The sequence below is a fragment of the Schistocerca gregaria genome, chromosome 7 (genome assembly GCF_023897955.1).
Source record: "Schistocerca gregaria isolate iqSchGreg1 chromosome 7, iqSchGreg1.2, whole genome shotgun sequence".
NCBI classification, from domain to species: Eukaryota; Metazoa; Arthropoda; class Insecta; order Orthoptera; family Acrididae; genus Schistocerca; species Schistocerca gregaria.
This window is the reverse complement of record NC_064926.1, coordinates 137,779,568-137,803,515: the sequence shown is the minus strand read 5'-3', so window position 1 is coordinate 137,803,515 and position 23,948 is coordinate 137,779,568. Positions and strand designations below refer to the sequence as shown.

The 23,948-nt window shown below is 43.7% G+C and overlaps 1 protein-coding gene across 1 annotated transcript in view; it reads right to left on the bottom strand.

The window, feature by feature from the left end:
* LOC126281582 (protein O-mannosyl-transferase TMTC2-like) overlaps positions 1-23,948 on the bottom strand; it is a 698,078-nt gene that overhangs the window by 445,014 nt on the left and 229,116 nt on the right. Inside the window, exons 3-4 of the mRNA XM_049980663.1 lie at positions 21,398-21,575; positions 9,351-9,508 (exon numbers count right to left, since the gene is read on the bottom strand). Of these exons, the coding sequence (XP_049836620.1) occupies positions 9,351-9,508; positions 21,398-21,575 (336 nt within the window). The remainder of the gene's footprint in view (positions 1-9,350; positions 9,509-21,397; positions 21,576-23,948) is intronic.

Sequence of the window (23,948 nt, the reverse complement as noted above, 5' to 3'; positions counted from 1 at the left end):
ACTTCCTTTCTCTCGAATACACGCTCAGTTCTATCTGATGTTTTGCTTATCTCTTTCATGGTGGCGTACTTGATCTTATGGGATTAGTATGTACATGCCATTTATTTTTCTACCTTATATTCTTCTTAATTGGCGGCCTCGGTGGTCTCGCGGTTCTAGGCGCGCACTCTGGAACCGTGCGACTGCTACGGTCGCAGGATCGAATCCTGCCTCGGGCATGGATGTGTGTGATGTCCTTAGGTTAGTTAGGTTTCAGTAGTTCTAAGTTCTAGGGGACTGATGACCATAGCAGTTGAGTCCCATAGTGCTCAGAGCCGTTTTCCGTTTTTTCTTCTTAATTTTGTTGCATATAGTATTCACCATGTCGGCTCGTATTCCCTGATACCTGATTTCACGTTTAGTAGACAACGCATTAACACTTCTAAATTCTTCTGGGCCTGCAGCGTTATGTAAGTCTTGCAAGGACATTATGTGTACAATAAGAAAAAACGCTGCTTTCTGTAGCAGTTGTTATTATTGCGACATTATTTTCATTGGCTATAGGCCTATTTCGGCTCAAAGGCCATTTTCAAGCACTTTCCGTATTACGTCGTTGACGCTCTTGCTTGCTGCGTTTTTAAGCAAAGCTCGCTGACTTAACTAGAAGCTGTCAAACTTACCAAATGTTAACAAGATTTTAACGATAATGGCCAACAAAGAAAAATTCTACTGCTGAGACATTACTTAGCAAGTAATTTATAATTTCGCCTGTGCTTTGCTTAAAAACGCGCCAAGTAAGATATCTGACAGCAAGTGCGTCAACGACGTAATATGGAGAGTGCTTAAAATGGCCTTTAAGCCGAAATAAATAGGCCTACAGCCAATGAATATAAAGTCAAAATAATAACAACTGCTACACAAAACTGAGTTTTGTCTTATTGAACGCATTAAGACTTGTTCATAAAATATCAGCCACAGGCATGAACTACGTGCATGTTCATAGCACTTTACTAAAGGCACAAGTAGACCTAGGGAAAATAACTGAACTTGTTTCAGTCCCTCATTTAAGGTTTTCTGTTCTCTATTGTGGCAATTCAAGATGGCCTATGCAGGCCGAAACCGGTTACGACTGTATCGTAAAAAGGTGATTGTGTCAAAAATAAAAATAAAACCTCACAATAGTCAAACGTTCTGTATATTCTCTGAAAACAGTACTTTACAATTTCCCAATTTTTTTGGAAAGTCACTATGATATTTCTACATCTACACCTCTACATCTACATGACTACTCTGCAATTCACATTTAAGTGCTTGGCAGAGGGTTCATCGAACCACAATCATACTATCTCTCTACTATTCCACTCCCGAACAGCGAGCGGGAAAAACGAACACCTAAACCTTTCTGTTCGAGCTCTGATTTCTCTTATTTTATTTTGATGATCATTCCTACCTATGTAGGTTGGGCTCAACAAAATATTTTCGCATTCGGAAGAGAAAGTTGGTGACTGAAATTTCGTAAAAAGGTCTCGCCGCGACGAAAAACGTCTTTGCTGTAATGACTTCCATCCCAACTCGTGTATCATATCTGCCACACTCTCTTGCCTATAACGTGATAATACAAAACGAGCTGCCCTTTTTTGCACCCTTTCGATGTCCTCCGTCAATCCCACCTGGTAAGGATCCCACACCGCGCAGCAATATTCTAACAGAGGACGAACGAGTGTAGTGTAAGCTGTCTCTTTAGTCGACTTGTTGCATCTTCTAAGTGTCCTGCCAATGAAACGCAACCTTTGGCTCGCCTTCCCGACAATATTATCTATGTGGTCCTTCCAACTGAAGTTGTTCGTAATTTTAACACCCAGGTACTTAGTTGAATTGACAGCCTTGAGAATTGTACTATTTATCGAGTAATCGAATTCCAACGGATTTCTTTTGGAACTCATGTGGATCATCTCACACTTTTCGTTATTTAGCGTCAACTGCCACCTGACACACCATACAGCAATCTTTTCTAAATCGCTTTGCAGCTGATACTGGTCTTCGGATGACCTTACTAGACGGTAAATTACAGCATCATCTGCGAACAATCTAAGAGAACTGCTCAGATTGTCACCCAGGTCATTTATATAGATCAGGAACAGCAGAGGTCCCAGGACGCTACCCTGGGGAACATCTGATATCACTTCAGTTTTACTCGATGATTTGCCGTCTATTACTACGAACTGCTACCTTCCTGACAGGAAATCACGAATCCAGTCGCACAACTGAGACGATACCCCATAGCTCCGCAGCTTGATTAGAAGTCGCTTATGAGGAACGGTGTCAAAAGCTTTCCGGAAATCTAGAAATACGGAATCAACTTGAGGTCCCCTGTCGATAGCGGCCATTACTTTGTGCGAATAAAGAGCTAGCTGCGTTGCACAAGAGCGATATTTTCTGAAGCCATGCTGATTACGTGTCAATAGATCGTTCCCTTCGAGGTGATTCATAATGTTTGAAGACAGTATATGCTCCAAAACCATATTGCAAACCGACGTCAATGATATAGGTCTGTAGTTAAATGGATTACTCCTACTACCCTTCTTGAACACTGGTGCGACCTACGCAATTTTCCAATCTGTAGGTACAGATCTATCGGTGAGCGAGCGGTTGTATATGAGTGCTAAGTAGGGAGCTATAGTATCAGCGTAATCTGAAAGGAACCTAATCGGTATACAATCTGGACCTGAAGACTTGCCCGTATCAAGCGATTTGAGTTGCTTCGCAACCCCTAAGGTATCTACTTCTAAGAAACTCATGCTAGCAGATGTTCGTGTTTCAAATTCTGGAATATTCCATTCGTCTTCCCTGGTGAAGGAATTTCGGAAAACTGCGTTTAATGACTCCGCTTTAGCGGCACAGTCGTCGGTAACAGTACCATCGGCACTGCGCAGCGATGGTATTGACTGCGTCTTGCCGCTTGTGTACTTTACATACGACCAGAATTTCTTCGGATATTCTACCAATGTTTCGTTGTGGAACCTATTAAAGGCATCTCGCATCGAAGTACGTGCCAAATTTCGCGCCTCTGTAAATTTTAGCCCATCTTCGGGATTTCGCGTTCTTCTGAACCTCGCATGCTTTTTCCGTTGCCTCTGCAACAGCGTTCGGACCTTTTTTGTGTACCACGGGGGATCCGTTCCATCTCTTACCAGTTTATGTGGTATGAATCTCTCAATTGCTGTTGCTACTATATCTTTGAATTTGAGCCACATCTCGTCTACATTCGCATAGTCAGTTCGGAAGGAATGGAAATTGTCTTTTAGGAAGGCTTCTAGTGACACTTTATCCGCTTTTTTAAATAAAATTATTTTGCGTTTGTTTCTGATAGAAGAAACTGTATTGAACCTAGCTACAACGACCTTGTGATCACTAATCCTTGTATCAGTCATGATGCTCTCTATCAGCTCTGGATTGTTTGTGGCTAAGAGGTCAAGTGTGTTTTCGCAACCATTTACAATTCGCGTGGGTTCGTGACTAACTGCTCGAAATAGTTTTCGGAGAAAGCATTTAGGACAATCTCGGAAGACGTTTTCTGCCTACCACCGGTTTTGAACAAGTATTTTTGCCAACATACCGAGGGTAGTTTGAAGTAACCTATCGGCTAAAGAGCTCACAAACGGTTGAAGTTTGCCGGCTATAAATGTTTGTGTTTTTCCTAAGTCATTTAGCAAACTACAGGAAATCTGTGTTGGTCGAGGGGGAAGCCCTCTAAAAGCAAACTATTTTGCATGGTAACGTTGGAAGCTGAAGAAGTGAAGTAAAATTCGTTCTGTGGGCGGATTTATAACCCAAGTCTTTTTTGCTTACAAGGCAGATATAAGGATTCTGGTCTAGGGGTAGCGTATTTGATTTATAATCAAAACGTCTTCGGTCCCGATTTCGATCCCCGCCACTGCCTAAATTTTGATAAATAGTCAGCATTGGCGGCCGAGGACTTCCGGCATAAGAAGTCAGCCTCATTCTGCCAACGGCCTTGTCAAAGAGGGCGGGGGAGCGGATAGAGGTTCAGGGCACTCTCTTGCCCTAGGGGTGAGAAATTGCCCCTAAATGCGGAAGAATCTGCAATGATCAACGACATGAGGATGCAGAAGGCAATGGAAACCACTACATTAAAGACACGTAATGTGTATCCACAGGACATGTAGCCTGTAATTGAAGAAGTGTCATGATGATCTCTCGACTGGCAAAAGATTCCGGAATAGTCCCCCATTCGGATCTCCGGGAGTGGACTGCCAAGGGGAAGGTTACCATGAGAAAAAGATTGAATAATCAACGAAAGGATAATATTCTACGAGTCGGGGCGTGGAATGTCAGAAGCTTGAACGTGGTAGGGAAACTATCAACAGCAGCAGAAAATGGTATAACAGGTGTAGGATTCGTTATGAATAGGAAGGTAGGGCAGAGGGTGTGTTACTGTGAACAGTTCAGTGACAGGGTTGTTCTAATCAGAATCGACAGCAGACCAACACCGACAACGACAGTTCAGGTATAAATGCCCACGTCGCAAGCTGTAGATGAACAGATAGAGAGAGTATATGAGGATATTGAAAGGGTAATGCATTATGTAAAGGGGGACGAAAATCTAATAGTCATGGGCGACTGGAATGCAGTTGTAGGGGAAGGAGTAGAAGAAAAGGTTACAGTAGAATATGGGCTTGGGACAAGGAATGAAAGAGGAGAAAGACTAATTGAGTTCTGTAACAAGTTTCAGCTACTAATAGCGAATACCCTGTTCAAGAATCACAAGAGGAGGAGATATACTTGGAAAAGGCCGGGAGATACGGGAAGATTTCAATTAGATTACGTCATGGTCAGACAGAGATTCCGAAATCAGATACTGGATTTTAAGGCGTACCCAGGAGCAGATATAGACTCAGATCACAATATAGTAGTGATGAAGAGTAGGCTGAAGTTCAAGACATTAGTCAGGAAGAATAAATACGGAAAGAAGTGGGATACGGAAGTACTAAGGACTGACGAGATACGTTTAAAATTCTCTAACGCTACAGATACAGCAATAAGGAATAGCGCAGAAGGCATTACAGTTGAAGAGGAATGGGCATCTCTAAAAAGAGTCATCACAGAAGTTGGAAAGGAAAACATAGGTACAAAGAAGGTAGCTGCGAAGAAACCATGGGTAACAGAAGAAATACTTCAGTTGGTTGATGAAAGGAGGAAGTACAAACATGTTCCGGGAAAACCAGGAATACAGAAAAACAAGTCGCTGAGGAATGAAATAAATAGGAAGTGCGGAGAAGCTAAGACGAAGTGGCTGCAGTAAAAATAAGACATCGAAAAAGATATGATTGTCGGAAGAACAGACTCAGCATACAGGAAAGTCAAAACTACCTTTGGTGACATTAAAAGCAACGGTGGTAACATTAAGAGTGCAACGGCGATTCCACTGTTAAATGCAGAGGAGAGAGCAGATAGGTGGAAAGAATAAATTGAAAGCCTCTATGAGGGTGCACATTTGTCTCATGTGATAGAAGAAGAAACAGGAATCGATTTAGAAGAGATAGGGGATCCAGTATTAGAATCGGAATTTAAAAGAGCTTTGGAGGACTTACGGTCAAATAAGGTAAAAGGGGTAGATAACAATCCATCAGAATTTCTATAATAATTGGGGGAAGTGGCAACAAAACGACTATTCACGTTGGTGTGTAGAATATATGAGTCTGGTGACATACCATCTGACGTTCGGGAAAGCATCATCCACACAATTCCGAAGACGGCAAGAGCTGACAAGTGCGAAAATTATCGCACCATCAGCTTAACAGCTCATGCATCGGAGCTTCTTACAAAAATAATATACAGAAGAATGGAAAAGAAAATTGAGAATGCGCTAGGTGACGATCAGTTTGGCTTTAGGAAAAGTAAAGGCACGAGAGAGGCAATTCTTACGTTACGGCTAATAATGGAAGCAAGGCTCAAGAAAAATCAAGACACGTTCATAGGGTTTGTCGACCTGGAAAAAGCGTTCAACAATATAAATTGGTGCCAGCTGTTCGAGATTCTGAAAAAAGTAGGGGTAAGCTATAGGGAGAGACGGGTCATATACAATATGTACAACAACCAAGAGGGAATAATAAGAGTGGACGATCAAGAAGGAAGTGCTCGTATTAAGAAGGGAGTAAGACAAGGCTGTAGCCTTTCGCCCCTACTCTTCAATCTGTACATCGAGGAAGCAATGATGGAAATAAAAGAAAGGTTCAGGAATGGAATTAAAATACAAGGTGAAAGGATATCAGTGATACGATTCGCTGATGACATTGCTATCCTGAGTGAAAGTGAAGAAGAATTATATGATCTGCTGAACGGAATGAACAGTCTAATGAGTACACAGTATGGTTTGAGAGTAAATCGGAGAAAGACGAAGGTAATGAGAAGTGGGAGAAATGAGAACAGCGAGAAACGTAACATAAGGATTGATGGTCACGAAGTCAATGAAGTTAAGGAATTCTGCTACCTAGGCAGTAAAATAACCAATGACGGACGGACCAAGGAGGACATCAAAAGCAGACTCGCTATGGCAAAAAAGGCATTTTTAGCCAAGAGAAGTCTATTAATATCAAATACCGGCCTTAATTTGAGGAAGAAATTTCTGAGGATGTACGTCTGGAGTACAGCATTGTATGGTAGAGAAACATGGACTGTGGGAAAACCGGAACAGACGAGAATAGAAGCATTTGAGACCTGGTGCTATAGACGAATGATGAAAATTAGGTGGACTAATAAGATAAGGAATGAGGAGGTTCTACGCAGAATCGGAGAGGAAAGGAATATGTGGAAAACACTGATAAGGAGAAGGGACAGGATGATAGGACATCTGCTAATACATGAGGGAATGACTTCCATGGTACTAGAGGGAGCTGTAGAGGGCAAAAACTGTAGAGGAAGACAGAGATTGGAATACGTCAAGCAAATAATTGAGGATGTAGGTTGCAAGTGCTACTCTGAGATGAAGAGGTTAGCACAGGAAAGGAATTCGTGGCGGGCCGCATCAAACCAGTCAGTAGACTGATGACAAAAAAAAAGGCAGGCAGATATGATGACCATTACACCACCACAGCTTTGTGGTCAACAGATCTGCACGAACTACCCAAATCAGATACCCTCCCCAACACAAACTCCATTTCACATCTCCCCTTATATTGTCACTATTACCAGGGCTCTCCGACATTGGAATAGCAGCCCAGCATTGGACTTAATGGGGAAGTGATGTACTACATGTGATCGTATAGATCTTACAAGGGAACCTCCCCATCGCACACCCCCCAAATTTAGTTATAAGTTGGCACAGTGGATAGGCCTTGAAAAACTGAACACAGATCAGTCGAGAAAACAGGAAGAAGTTGTGTGGAACTATGAAAAAATAAGCAAAATATACTGAGTAGTCCATGGGAAACATAGTCAACATTAAGGCCTATATTGCCATGGACTACTCAGTTTGTATATTTTGCTTATTTTTTCATAGTTCCACACAACTTTTTCCTGTTTTCTCGATTGATCGGCGTTCAGTTTTTCAAGGCCTATCCACTGTGCCAAATTATAACTAAATCTGAGGGGGGTGCGATGGGGAGGTTGCCTTCTTAAAATAAATTTTCCCTGAGACATTTTAGTCTCTAATTTGCCTACGATAACGTTGGAAGCCGAAGAAGTTTATTAAAATTTGCGCTGCAGCCGGGGCTCGAACCCACCTCTTCTTGCATACGAGGCAGATATGCTAACTATTACACCGCCACAGCATTACAGTTAACGTCGCTGCACGAAGTACACAAGTCTCAGGGAAAATTTAATTTAAGATTTATTTGACGTGGAATTACATTTTGTGAAAACGTCTTCTTACAGTGCACTTTAGAGTTGTGTGAAGTATTTGTTGTTAAGGGTAGCCGGAGGTGGTCAAATCCAAAAAATTACGACTTTTTTTTGCTACCGAAAATTAATGTAAACTTTGCATTATTGTTCTACTCGCCCCAGAAGTGGAGTTATTACCATTTTCCCCCACGCCTGCAGAGGAAACGGGCGGCTGCTGAATGCATCTAACACCGTCTCTTGACTTCCTGGCGAACTGCTTGGGATTTTCTCGGCCTGTTACGCATACAGCGCCTTATGTTACGCATACAGCGAGTGTGCAAGGGTTGGCTACATTGTTTTCTGTGACAAATGAAGCGCTAAGAGCACGGAACATCGTCTCTTTGCTGTTTACCGTTTCGAATTAGTTCAGTGTTGCGCCTGTTGTTGGTAGTATTATACTTCTTGCGTAAAGCGTTGTTCTGGTTACGATGCCACGTTTTAGTAACCGTGTATGTAAGAAGAGGAAGAACGTAGGGAAAAGAAAATTAACTCTAATACCAAGTTGCGATACTACAATTACTGAAACAGTGCGTTCTTCTGCTAAGCAACACATGGACCGGCCACAGCCCTGTGACATCTTCTAGCAAGAAGCTGACTGGTGGGAGTGACAGATTTCCTGAATATGTTAGAGACTCTGTACGAGCACTAAGAAATATATGCAATAAAACCAATTTTTCATGACTTAGCACAGCCAGAATTGTTACACAAATGTCTACACGTAAAGACGCAGAATCCTAATGAGAGCGTAAGCAATTTTATTTGGAAAGTGATTCCTAAAAGGGTGTTTGTAAGCATAAAAATACTGCACTTTGGCATTTATGATGCAATAGCAACCTACAACCAAGGGAACAGTGTGAAGTGTGAAGTTCTGAAGGCATTAGGATTTACAGAAGGGGTGAACACTGTACGAGCACTAAGAAATATTGACAGAAAAAGGATAAGAGAAGCAGAAAGAAGAGAAAGGCATATGAAGTATGATGGAACAACAGGCCAGAAAAGAAGACAGAAGAGGAAGCTCTTGGAGGATGAATAAGAAGACCCTGATAATCCACCCTATAGTGATAGCCATTTCCCATAAATTAGAATTTTTCGAATATAAGGAACATTTTCTCAAAATCAACTCAAGCTAGAGAGGTGAAATTTTTATACAGCACTCCTAGTGGTCAAACTTACATTGTAACACAGCCATTTGGCAACATGTTCAGTAGTTTCATTTCAGTTTAATTATAAAGCAATTATTTGTAAAATAATTTGGGTCATTAATAAAAAAAATTAATTGGAAGGAGACTAGAAAAGATACTCCAAAATCCGTCATAACTGCAATACTAAACCACTCTATATGTAAAAAAAAATTCAAATTTTTCTGTTTGGTAGTTTATTCATAAATGTTCCTCAAACTTAGTGATTTTAACATGGGCAGCATAGACACCTCCGGCTCCCCTTAAGGTAGATGGTATCTTACGCATACACACCTGCCTCCTGGCCCTGGAGTCTCCAGCCGCCCTCTGCCAGGCGAGCGCCTCCCTCACCAGGCAGATAGCGAGCGCGCACACGCCGTGCTCTTTCGCCAGCATGGCGCACCCCGACACCAGCACACACAGCGACAGCAGCAGGCGACCCCGCCAGGCACCTAAGGGCAATCACATCTCGCTACTTACCAGCCTGCAAGCGCACTAATCCAAACAATAAGCTGCGGAGAGGGTATTCTGTCTACTTGTACAGTCACTATTCTAAAGTCTCCCGTATCATCTACGTAATGCGGAATTAAGCACTAGATCTAACGGAAGGCGACACCGCTGGCATAAAAGGAATGTGTTGTCAGTAAGGAACCAGTAACAACAGAATGGGTCTGTCAGCAGAGGCCAGTGACTGCTGACGTGTCACTGTAGTAAGAAATCCAGCAGGGACGTTTTTATCCTTTTAAAGCTGTCGATTACGTGACTGTGAAGTGGAAAGGCGAAGGAACAACTGAAACTGAACTAAGATCATGCAGATATCATGACGGACAGGAACCTCCCAGCACTGCGGACGGTGCTGGTGAAAATGGCATAAAACCAGCTCTTGATTCCCAAACTGCTACCAACAGTCCAGCTAGCACAATAATTTTGCATAGGAAGTTACAAAAGTATGGGTTACAATGGTCACGCAGGAGAGCTTCTGTGAAGTCTGGATGACAGGAGACGAGGTACTGGCGGAATTAAAGCTGTGAGGACGGGGCATGAGTCGTGTTAGGGTAGCTGAGATGGTAGAGCACTTGCCCGCGAAAGGCAAAGGTCCCAGGTTCGAGTCTCGGCCCGGCACACAGCTTTAATCTGCCAGGAGTTTCGTATCAGCGCACACTCCGCTGCAGAGTGAAAATCTCAGTCTGTGCACATTTCTTGACTGAAATTTCTCATGTTGAGAAATGAAAAGGAGCAATCTGTTTCATTTCACTTGGTAAAAAAGTTCGTATAAACAAGAGGGCTATTCGGAAAGTAAGGAACGATCGGTCGCGAAATGGAAACCACAGTGAAAATCACAACTGTTTTATTTGCAATAGATAGCTACACCTTAGAGCGACGTCTCTACATAGTCGCCACTGCGACTTGCACATCTGTCGTATCGTTGTACCCAATTCCCAGTTTTTGCATCAAAGAAGGGAGACTCCTGGGCTTTCAGAAAATTTTCTAGGATTGACTGCAGCTCGTTGCCTACTTCAAAATGCGTGTGAAAATCAGAGGGAGCCAAGTCCGGGCTGTATGGTGGGTGATCAACCACTTTCCATCGAAAACGCTGCAGAAGCGTCCTAGTTGTATCTGCTGTGTGTGGCCGACAACTGCCATTAAGAAAGAAATTCACGACAGTTACGTTATGTAGCCAACGGCCTCGCCGCAGTGGTAGCACTGGTTCCCGTCACATCACCGAAGTTAAGCGCTGTCAGGCTGGGCTAGAACTTGGATGGGTGGTGACCATCCGGTCTGACGAGCGCTGTTGCAAGCGGGGTGCACTCGGCCTTTGTGAAGCAAACTGAAGAGATGCTTGGTTGAGAAATAGCGGCTCCGGTCTCGGAAACTGACATACGGCCGGGAGAGCGGTGTGCTGACCACATGCCCCTCCATATGCACATCCAGTGACGCCTGTGGGGTGAGGATGACACGACGGCCTGTCGGTACCGTTGGGCCTTTAAGATTTGTTCGGGCGGAGTTGAATTTTGCGTTATGCAGGTTTGGATCAAAAGAGGCGTAATCTCCCGGCAGGCACCAATACTTAGCGGGAGACATTATTTTCGAGGCATCTTTACGCTCTCGCTGTACGCTCAGAACTGAGAAGAGCGAAGTGATGCTATCTACGGGAGTACCAGAGACACTACCCAACAAATCTGTCCAAAGCTTCAGCGGATTTTCAATATGATTTCCATTTTATTTCTTTCCAACTATCTCTCGTACTTACATATTTCCGACAGTCGGTTTCAACATACCTCGCTGACATCTTCCCGTATTCAAAAATTTGTGTTACAAAACAAAATTAACACAAAGCAAAGCCTGTAGAAACTGGCTGTTGAAAATAAATATGTATGCGACCTTGCTAAAGGAAGTGTTTTATCACAGATTTCTGTAGTCAACGCTAGGCGGTGCTTGAGAAGATGTTAAGAGCGATTGCTACTCGATAGCGGGTAGCTGGAAACGAGCGATCTGTAGTGATGAATCACCCTGTACCCTGTGGCAATTCGATGGATGGGTTCGGATTTGGTGAATCCGGATAGAACTTACCTGTCATCTTGTGTAGTGCCGATAGCAAAGTACAGAGGAGATGCTGTTACGATATGGGATTTTTATTTGCAATTAAGGTGTCGTGCCCTTATTGCGGTTGAGAAACCGCTAAATGCGGCGTGCATAAAGATATTTTACAGCATCGTCTACTGTGTACAGTTGAGGGGCCGTTCAGAGACGATGATTGATTGTATTAGCCGCGAAATGCACCCCGTCGTAAAGCAGCGTCTGAGGCTATGGTATGTAGACAATAACATTTCTGAAAAGTAATGGCCTGCACAGGTCCTGACTGAACCCAATGGAACTTCTCTGGGGTGAGTTAGAACGGCGGATTCCTTCCGAACGCCAGCTTCCAACATCACTATTTTCTCTGGTTTCCGCTTTTGGGAAGAATCGGATGCCATTCGGCCACAGACATTCAGACAATTCACTGAGTCTGTTCCCAGCGGTATTCAAGCCGTCACAAAGGTGAAGGGTAGATACAACTCATATTAAAGTTCACTAATACCTGTTCCATTAATAGGTGTCCAGACACCTTTGATTAGATAGTGTAAATCTCTTATTCCAGTATAAACATAGCTCGGTGGGAGCAGAAGTCATGTTTTGTGGAGTATTTTAATCAATTAACATTGTTACCTGTTAAAATTTCAAGCCGATGCCGACAAACATGCAACAAATATGAAACAGTCATGCCTCGTGATGACTGAATGTTGTGTGTCGTGCCCTTATTGCGGTTGAGAAACCGCTAAATGCGGCGTGCATAAAGATATTTTACAGCATCGTCTACTGTGTACAGTTGAGGGGCCGTTCAGAGACGATGATTGATTGTATTAGCCGCGAAATGCACCCCGTCGTAAAGCAGCGTCTGAGGCTATGGTATGTAGACAATAACATTTCTGAAAAGTAATGGCCTGCACAGGTCCTGACTGAACCCAATGGAACTTCTCTGGGGTGAGTTAGAACGGCGGATTCCTTCCGAACGCCAGCTTCCAACATCACTATTTTCTCTGGTTTCCGCTTTTGGGAAGAATCGGATGCCATTCGGCCACAGACATTCAGACAATTCACTGAGTCTGTTCCCAGCGGTATTCAAGCCGTCACAAAGGTGAAGGGTAGATACAACTCATATTAAAGTTCACTAATACCTGTTCCATTAATAGGTGTCCAGACACCTTTGATTAGATAGTGTAAATCTCTTATTCCAGTATAAACATAGCTCGGTGGGAGCAGAAGTCATGTTTTGTGGAGTATTTTAATCAATTAACATTGTTACCTGTTAAAATTTCAAGCCGATGCCGACAAACATGCAACAAATATGAAACAGTCATGCCTCGTGATGACTGAATGTTGTGTGGTGTCCTTGGGTTAGTTGCGTTTAAGTAGTTCTAAGTTCTAGGGGACTGATGACCGTAGATGTTAAGTCCCATAGTCCTCAGAGCCATTTGAACAATTTTTTTTGAAAATTATTTATCATTTCGGCGTAACCTCACAAAACGTGTAGGAGAAATGTCGTTTACATTCCGTACATATGGAAAGAGTATACAACGGGTTTCTCTTTCAGAAAATGAAATTGAATCTACGTTGTTTCTGACGAAAACAACACCTGTCAGAATTCGTGCTCGACTACCCTGGGACTATCAAGTGCACAGTTTACCGTACCATAGTACTGCTACTCCTGTTGGTCAGGAGTAGCAGTAGATGGCATGAAAGATATAAGTTTACAGGCGTCCCCTCCCAGTGTCAATTTGAATTAAATGATTTTAGGTATTAGGCGCCTTATCGAGAAACACTAAAACAACTGCAATGCCGACGTCTCGATCGCCTTGGCAGTGATCTTATTCAGAGCGACTAACTGTCGGATTCTGCTCATGAACGTCCTTTATATATTGTCATATTTCGATCGCCAGCTGGCAGTATGCCTACTGTGTTACAGCAGTCTCCACAAACACTTCATACGAAAGGCTACTCGGAGACGCAAATAAAATGCGCTCTGCACCCGAGCTGGAAGAAGAAAGAAAACAGTTCAGATAAAGAAATTAAGTGCCTGGCGTTCCTACTGTGCGCAGCGTCGCAGATCGTCAAACTTGCCAGGATAATGGAGAAGTAGGACATAAAAACCCGTTTACTACTCATTAGTTACAATGAAGTATACAGGGTGTTACAAAAAGCTACGGCCAAACTTTCAGGAAACATTCCTCACACAAATAAAGAAAAGATGTTATGTGGACATGTGTCCGGAAACGCTTAGTTTCCATATTAGAGCTCATTTTAGTTTCTTTCACCTACGCTCAATGGAGCACGCTATCATGATTTCATACGGGATACTCTACCTGTGCTGCTAAAACATGTGCCTTTACAAGTACGACACAACATGTGGTTCATGCACGATGGTGGAGCTCCTGCACATTTCAGTCGAAGTGTTCGTTCGCTTCTCAACAACAGATTCGGTGACCGATGGATTGGTAGAGGCGGACCAATTCCATGGCGTCCACGCTCTCCTGACCTCAACCCTCTTGACTTTCATTTATGGGGGCATTTGAAAGCTCTTGTCTACGGAACCCCGGTACCAAATGTAGAGACTCTTCGTGCTCGTATTGTGGACGGCTGTGATACAGAACGCCAGTCTCCAGGACTGCATCAGCGCATCAGGGATTCCATGCAACGGAGGATGGATGCACGTATCCTCGCTAACGGAGGACATTTTGAACATTTCCTGTAACAAAGTGTTTGAAGTTACGCTGGTACGTTCTGTTGCTGTGTGTTTCCATTCCATGATTAATGTGATTTGAGGAGAAATAATAACATGAGCTCTAACATGGAAAGTAAGCGTTTCCGGACACATGTCCACATAACATATTTTCTTTCTTTGTGTGTGAGGAATGTTTCCTGAAAGTTTGGCCGTACCTTTCTGTAACACCCTGTATGCTTGGATCAGTCAAAGTCCAACTGAGGCTAAGGGCAACTGAGCTCGTCAGCATCAGTTCTGAGTGTGGCACCGACTACATCGGCCACACCCAGTGATGAATCTCGCAGCGGTGTTCAAATCATTTGAGTTGCATTCGGCTCGGCCAATCCGATATATGTTCAGTGCAAGAGGACAGACTGAATGAAGAACACGTGCTTGTTTCTGGACAGACGAAGGTGCTGCGCCACGCCAACTGGTTGAAGGATTCGGTCGTCAGAGAGGCAGTGATAGTAAGAGCACGTGACGATTTTGTCAACCACGACAGCGTTTCCAGCTGAGCTCCGCATGGGATGTGTCGTTAGCATAGGGGGTCCGTTTCAAATTTATTAAAAAAACGACACGTTTTATGCAGTTTAGAAGAAAACCTCAGACAATTAATCGAATAAAAAGACACAAATTGTATGTAGAAATTTAATGGGCATTCATAGAAGTTCAGAAGAAATGTATTCGCTGTTGGATATGTGAACAACCATGATGTGTATACTGGAATGACGACAATGAAAATTAGTGCCGGATGGGAGTCGATCCCGGATCTCATACTGCGAGCGGTCGCCTTACCATTACGTAAGAGCCTACGGAGTATCAGATCAGCTGTGTGGCTGGATTGAAGAGTTTTTAGCAAACAGAACACAGCATGTTGTTCTCAATGGAGAGACGTCTACAGACGTGAAAGTAACCTCTTGCGCGCCACAGAGGAGTGTTATGTGACCATTGCTTTTCACAATATGTATATAAATGAGCTAGTACATAGTGTTGGAAGTTCCATGCGGCTTTTCGCGGATGATTCTGTAGTATACAGATTAGTAGCAGCATTAGAAAATTGCAGTGAAATGCAGGAAGATCTGCAGCGGATATGCACTCGCTGCAGGGAGTGGCAACTGACCCTTAACATAAACAAATGTAATGTATTGGGAATACATAGAAAGAAGGATCCTTTATTGTATGATTATATGATATCTGAGCAAACACTGGTAGCAGTTACTTCTGTAAAATATCTGCGAGTATGCGTACGGAACGATTTGAAGTGGAATGGTCGAATAAAATTAATTGTTGGTAAGGCGGGTGCCAGGTTGAGATTCATTGGTAGCGTCCTCAGAAAATGTAGTCCATGAACAAAGGAGGTGGCTTACAGAACACTCGTTCGACCTATACTTGAGTATTGCTCATCAGTGTGGGATCCGTACCAGGTCGGGTTGACAGAGCAGATAGAGAAGGTCCAAAGAAGAGCGGCGCGTTTCGTCAGAGGGTTATTTGGTAAGCGTGGTAGCGTTACGGAGATGTTTAGCAAACTCAAGTGGCAGACTCTGCAAGAGAGGCGTTCTGCATCGCGGTGTAGCTTGCTGTCCACGTTTCGGGAGGGTGCGTCTCTGGATGAGGTATCGAATACACTGTTTCCCCCTACTTATACCTCCAGAGGAGATGACGGATGTAAAATTAGAGAGATTCGAGCGCGCACGGAGGCTTTCCGGCAGTTGTTCTTCCTGCAAACCATACGCGACTGGAACAGGAAAGGGAGGTTATGACAGTGGCACGTAAAGTGCCCTCCGCCACACACCACTGGGTAGCTTGCGGAGTATAAATGTAGATGTAGATGTAGGCTACCCGAGCATGACTCTCGGCCAGAACCAAACTTCCATAAGTCGTCAGCCGAGTGTCTACAATCTGCTCTCTTACATCCATTTTGTGTATTCCCGTACAGGGGAGACATTTTAGTGTACGAGTGCAGGTCGTAGACACATGGTTTGGTTCTGGCCGTGAGTCGCTCTCTGATAGCCAAACGGTAAGGCGACCGCTCGCAATAAGAGGGGAATCCAGGCTCGAGTCCGGCACGAATTTTCAGTGTCGTCATTCCATTATACACCTGATGGTTGTCCATATTCGTAACTACGAATACATTTCACGCATTTCTCAACGTCTCTAGTCGCTGCAGTGCCTGTTCCTTCGGACATGCGTGGATGTCCGAAGCAACATTGCATTATTCGTCTGAACAGCACAGAAACTGCAATATCGCATAGAAGTTTAGCTTTGCATTGCAAACTCAGATGATCCGAAATCGGTTTTTACGATTATTCTGTTGCACCATCACCATACTTTCCGCTTTTACGTATTTTATTATGTGAAATTTCATTTGAACACTCACATTACATTTCTCCATATTAACATGATGTACGGTATGCAAATCATACTTTATTTTTGAACATGGTGGAAAGTCTGACATGGGTCAAAGTACGATTTGCACAAAGTACAATCTACAGTTTCTCCATTATCAGTCGTAAAAGTAAACTCCCTGTTACATTGTTGTTAAAATACACTTTCGTTTTGGAAGCTCAAACAGTGAATATGAATCGTCATTACGAACAGTAATAACATTAATAATAAATAAAAAACATTGTAAAGAAAGTTGTACAAGTGGCGCTTTCTAGCGTACATAATTGCATAATGTTGCATGACATTGCAAATCAAACATCCAATAGCGTAAAATACTTCGAACAAGCAGAATCACGAAAACGTTGCACATTTGACGATCCCCTAAGAATGGCATATTTTACAAAAAAAATGGACTGTCCCGGAAAAAACGGGACGAATGGACACCCTACATTGGAAAAATACGTCGTAAACCCTCTAATGTGAAAGCGGCGGAGGAAATGGGAGGAATAGACAGGCAGCGCCAGGACTCGACGCCTGGGACCTCCTCCATCCAGTCGCAGACCTCTCCCCGTTGCACCACCGATCACGGCATTTTCTCCGGAGGAAAGTCATTGGCACACCAGTTGGGCTGCAGCTACACTCTGAGGTGGCAAACGTCATGGGATAGCGGTATGTACACATACACTAACGGCCATTATAATTGCTACACCGAGAAGAAATACAGATCATAAACGGATATTCATTGGACAGATATATTATACTAGAGCTGACATGTGATTACATTTTCACGCAATTTGGGTGCATAGATCCTGAGAAATCAGTACCCAGAACAACCACCTCTGGCCGTAATGACGGCCTTGATACGCCTGGACATTGAGTCAAACAAGAGCTTGGATAGAGTGTACAGGTATAGATGCCCAAGCAGCTTCAACACGATACCACAGTTCATCAAGAGTAGTGACTGGCGTATTGTGACGAGCCAGTTGCTGGGCCACTGTTGACCAGACGTTTTCAATTGGTCAGAGATCAGTAGAATGTGCTTTCTGTATCCAGAAAGGCCCGTACAGCGCCTGCAACATGCTGTCGTGCATTATCCTGCTGAAATGTAGCGTTTCGCAGGGATCGAATGAATCGTAGAGCCACGAGTCGTAACACATCTGAAATGTAACGTCCAATGTTCAAAGTGCCGAAAGTGTGAACAAGAGGTGACCGAGAAGTGTAACCGATGGCACCCCATACCATCATGCCGGGTGATACTCCAGTATGCCGATGACCAATACACGTTTCTAATGTGCGTTTACCACGATGTCGCCAAACACGGATGCGGCCATCATGATGCTGTAAACAGAACCTGGATTCATCCAAAAAAATGACGTTTTGCCATTCGTGCACCCAGGTTCGCTGTTGAATACACCACGGAAGGCGCCCCTGTTTGTGATGCAGCGTCAAGGGTAGCCACAGCCATGGTCTCCGAGAAAACAGTCCAAGCTGCTGAAAACGTCGTCGAAGTGTTCGTGCAGATGGTTGTTGTCTTGTAAACGTCCCCATCTCTTGACTCAGGGATCGAGATGGGGCTGCACGATCCGTTACAGCCATGCGGATAAGATGCCTGTCATCTCGACTGCTGGTGATACGAGGCCGTTGGGATCCAGCACGGCGTTCCGTATCACCCTCCTGAACCCACCGATTTCATATTCTGCTAACAGTCATTGGATCTCGACCAACGTGAGTAGCAGTGTCGCGATACGATAAACCGCAATCGCGATAGGCTACAATCCGACCTTTATCGAAGTTGGAAATGTGATGATAAGCATCTCTCCTACTTACACGAGGCATCAGAACAACGTTTCACCAGGCAACGCCGGTCAACTGCTGTTTGTGTACGAGAAATCGGTTGGAAACTTTCCTGATGTCAGCACGTTTTAGGTGTCGTCACCGGCGCCAACCTTGTGTGAATGCTCTGAAACGCTAATCATTTGCATATCACAGCATCTTCTTCTTGTCGGTTAAATTTCGCGTTTATAGCACGTCTTCTTCGTGGTGCAGCAGTTTTAATGGCCAGCAGTGTATAAAGGGGATTGCATTGGCGGAGCTATTAATTGTACTCAGTTGATTTATGTGACAAACTGTCGACGTCACTATGCACGACGGGAAATAGGAGTTGGAGCTACATGCGTGGGACACTCAGTTTCGGAAATCGTTAGAGGATTCAGTACTCCGACAGTCACAGTGCCAAAAGCGTGCCGAGAATACAACATTTCAGGCTTTACCTCTTATCTCACAACCTAGTGGGTGGCTGTCTTCACTTAACAACCGAGAACAGAGGCGAACTGATCCGTTAGGAGGGTGCGGCGAAAATTGGCGTTAACGGGCTGTGGCAGCAGACGACCGACGGAATTGCCTTTGATGGCAGCACAATATCGCCTGCAGCGCCTCTCCTGGGCTCGTAAAAACATCTGCTCGACCTTAGACGCCTAGAAAACCGTGGCCTGGAACGAGGAGTCTCGATTTCAATTGGTTAGAGCTGACGTTAGATTTCGAGAGTTGCGCGGACCCAAGTGGTCAAGAAGGGACTATGCAGGATGGTGGTGGATCTATAATGATGTGGGCTGAGCTTACATGGAATATACTTAGTCCTTTGGTGGAGATGGACCGGTTGTTGACTGTAATTGGTTATCTTCGGCTAGCTGGAACATTTGGACTCCACGTTCCCAAACAACGGTGGAATTTTTATGGATGAAGATGCGCCATGTGACCAGACCACAGTTGTTAGAAATTGGTTTTCAGAACATTGTGGGCGATTCGAGCGAATAATTTGGCCACCCATATCGCCCGACATGAATCCCGTCGAATATTTATGGGATATAATTGTGAGATCATTTCGTGTACAAAATCCTGCACGGGCACGCTTTTGCAATTATAGACCACTATACATGCAGTGTTGGGAGAGCCAGTCCTGACAAAACTCTGCCATCTGGTGAGAAAAATGTATGAGACATGCGAAATACCCTCAGACGACAATAAGAATATAATAATTGCAATCCTAAAGAAATCAGGTGTTGACAGACATGAAAATTACCGTACTATGAGTTTAACAAGTCACAGCAGCAAAATACTAACGCGTATTCTTTACAGACGAACGGAAAAACTGGTAGAAGCCCAACTCGAGGAAGATCAATTTGGATTCCGTAGAAATATTGGAACACGTGAGGCAACACTGACCCTACGACTTATCCTAGAAAATACATTAAGAAAAGGCAAACCAACGTTTCTAGCATTCGTAGACTTAGAGAAAGATTTTGACAAGGTTGACTGGAATGCTCTCTTTCAAATTCTGAAGATGACAGGGGTAAAATACAGGGAGCGAAGGGCTATTTACAGGTTGTAAACAAACCAGATTGCAGTTATAAGAGTCGAGGGGCATAAAAAGGAAGCAGCGCTTGGGACCGGAGTGAGACAGGATTGTAGCCTATCCCCGATGTTATTCAATCTGTATATTGAGCAAGCAATAAAGGAAAGTAAATAAAAATTAGGAGTAGGTATTAAAATCCATGGAGAAGAAATATAAACTTTGAAGTTCGCCGATGACATTGTAATTCTGTCAGAGACAGCACAGGACCTAGAAAAGCAGCTGAACGGAATGGACCGTGTCTTGAAAGGAGGATGTAAAATGAACATAAACAAAAGCAAAACAACGATAATGGAATGTAGTAGAATTAAGTCGGGCGATGAAGCGGGAATTAGATTAGGAAATGAGACACTTAAAGTAGTAAAGGAGTTTTGCTATTTGGGGAGAAAAATAACTGATGATGGTCAAAGTACAGAGAATATAAAATGCACACTGTCAATGGCAAGAAAAGTGTTTATGAAGAAGAGAAATTTGTTAGAGAATAGATTTAAGTGTCAAGAAGTCGTTTCTGAAAGTATCTGTATGGAGTGTAGTCATGTATGGAAGTGAAACATGGACGATAAATAGTTTGGACAAGAAAAGAATAGAAGCATTCGAAATGTGGTGCTATAGAGAATGCTGAAGATTAGGTGGGTAGAGCACTAACTAATGAGAAGATATTGAATAGAATTGGGGAGAAGAGGAGTTGGTGGCACAAGTTGACTAGAAGAAGGGACCGGTTGGTAGGACATGTTCTGAGCCATCAAAGGATCATCGATTTAGTACTGGAGGGCAGCGTGGAGGGTAAAAATCGTAGAGGGAGACTGTGAGATGAATACACTAAGCAGATTCAGAAGGATGTAGGTTGCAGTAGGTACTGGGAGATGAAGAAGCTTGTACAGGATAGAGTACCGTGGAGAGCTGCATCAAACCAGTCTTAGGACTGAACACCACAACAACAACAACACAGATGCAGCAAGGGTCAATATTTCTGCAGGGGACTCCTAGCGACTTGTTGAGCCCATGCGACGTCGAGGTGCTGCCCGCCGGACAAAAGGATGTTCCACACGATATGATGGGAGTATCCCACGAATTTCACCCCCTCAGTGTAGAGGACCGAACTGTACATGAGCTCAACAGTTCGCCCGAAGGTGACACGTAGGAATGATTGCGACAACACGACGTCATGACTCGGGTGATAACCAGAGAACATTCCGCCAATCTCAAAGATATTCTGGTCCGAGTACAGTGTAGCGGTGCAGCACTGACCTGGTGGAGCTGCTTGCCTGCGGCGGCAGTGCGCCTCGTGCAGCAGCAGCGCCAGCAGCAGCAGCAGGGCGGCGCCCTCGTCGGCACGTCCCACCAGACCCGCCACGGCCTCCGTGTGCACCGGGTGGGCCGCGAACAGCAGGCCCGCCGCCCACGGCGCCGCCCCGTCGCCGGCACCCTGTCGGCACACCATTCACACACACACGTCACGCGCTGCAAGCAGAGCGGCGAGACATCGTACACCATAGGCAGCCAGCTCGCACATCGAGCTCGCTCGCAGTGGTGTTCTTAAACTCTCGCTTGAGCATCGCAGTATTAAAAAATAGCCTCACTTTTCTTTAATTTTATCCATACTGAATGAGAGGTCGTGGTTGTGAATGTCAATGTTAAAAAATATATCGGTTCAACCACTACTTGTTTATAGTGTAAAACACTAAGATTGACGCGTTTCGCAAGTCAAGCTTCCATCATCATGAGAATTCAGATTCTCCTACTTATTTGGTTTGTGCACCAATCTGCCTCTGGTTTCTCCAGCTGTTTTCAAAAAGTTGGACAGTGGGTCGTTAATTATTAAACTGGACGCAAGATGTTATCCGCTTGTTTATTTCCGAAAGTCATGCCACCTCATCATTACTGCTGTATATCAATCACAGTTTATAAAGCACAGTTTGTTGTGCAGCATAGCCAAGCATCAAAGCATAATAAGCTACTAGCTTCCACTGTTGTTGTCTCTCTCTAACCAACTGACAAAGCATTTCCCTTTTCTTTATATACAGAAATGGTCACTTTCCGACATGCGCCTAATGCCGTATTTAGTACACACTTCAACAGTTCTGTTTTAATAACTTTAATTCTTGGAATTATATGATTGTTTGGTTAGTCATCTTTGGTTTTTATAATAAAGCAGATAACTGAAAACATGCGGCCCGCCACGAATTCCTTTCCTGTGATAACCTCTTCATCTCAGAGTAGCACTTGCAACCTACGTCCTCAATTATTTGCTTGACGTATTCCAATCTCTGTCTTCCTCTACAGTTCTTGCCCTCTACAGCTCCCTCTAGTACCATGGAAGTCATTCCCTCATGTCTTAGCAGATGTCCTATCATCCTGTCCCTTCTCCTTATCAGTGTTTTCCACATATTCCTTTCCTCCCCGATTCTGCGTAGTACCTCCTCATTTCTTACCTTGTCAGTCCACCTAATTTTCAACATTCGTCTATAGCACCACATCTCAAACGCTTCGATTCTCTTCTGTTCCGGTTTTCCCACAGTCCATGTTTCACTACCATACAATGCTGTACTCCAGACGTACATCCTCAGAAATTTCTTCCTCAAATTAAGGCCGGTATTTGATATTAATAGACTTCTCTTGGCCAGAAATGCCTTTTTTGCCATAGCGAGTCTGCTTTTGATGTCCTCCTTGCTCCGTCCGTCATTGGTTATTTTACTGCCTAGGTAGCAGAATTCCTTAACTTCAATGACTTCGTGACCATCAATCCTGATGTTAAGTTTCTCGCTGTTCTCATTTCTACTACTTCTCATTACCTTCGTCTTTCTCCGATTTACTCTCAAACCATACTGTGTACTCATTAGACTGTTCATTCCGTTCAGCAGATCATTTAACTCTTCTTCACTTTCACTCAGGATAGCAATGTCATCAGCGAATCGAGTCATTGATATCCTTTCACCTTGTATTTTAATTCCACTCCTCAACCTTTCTTTTATTTGCATCATTGCTTCCTCGACGTACAGATTGAACAGTAGGGGCGAAAGGCTACAGGCTTGTCTTACACCCTTCTTAATACGAGCACTTCCTTCTTGATCGTCCACTCTTATTATTCCCTCTTGGTTGTTGTACATATTGTATATGACCCGTCTCTCCCTATAGCTTACCCATACTTTTTTCAGAATCTTGAAAGGCTTGCACCAATTTATATTGTCGAACGCTTTTTCCAGGTCGACAAATCCTATGAACGTGTCTTGATTCTTCTTTAGCCTTGCTTCCATTATTAGCCGTAACGTCAGAATTGCCTCTCTCGTGCCTTTACATTTCCTAAAGCCAAACTGATCGTCACCTAGCGCATTCTCAATTTTCTTTTCCAGTCTTCTGTATATTATTCTTGTAAGCAGCTTCGATGCATGAGCTGTTAAGCTGATTGTGCGAAAATTCTCGCACTTGTCAGCTCTTGCCGTCTTCGGAATTGTGTGGATGATGCTTTTCCGAAAGTCAGATGGTATGTCGCCAGACTCATATATTCTATACACCAACGTGAATAGTCGTTTTGTTGCCACTTCCGCTAACGATTTTAGAAATTCTGATGGAATGTTATCTATCCCTTCTGCCTTATTTGACCGTAAGTCCTCCATAGCTCTTTTAAATTCCGAGTCTAATACTGGATCCCCTATCTTTTCTAAATCGACTCCTGTTTCTTCTTCTATCACATCAGACAAATCTTCACCCTCATAGAGGCTTTCAATGTATTCTTTCCACCTATCTTAGTGGTTCAAAATGGTTGTGAGCACTATGGGACAGGATTCGAACCTGTGACCGT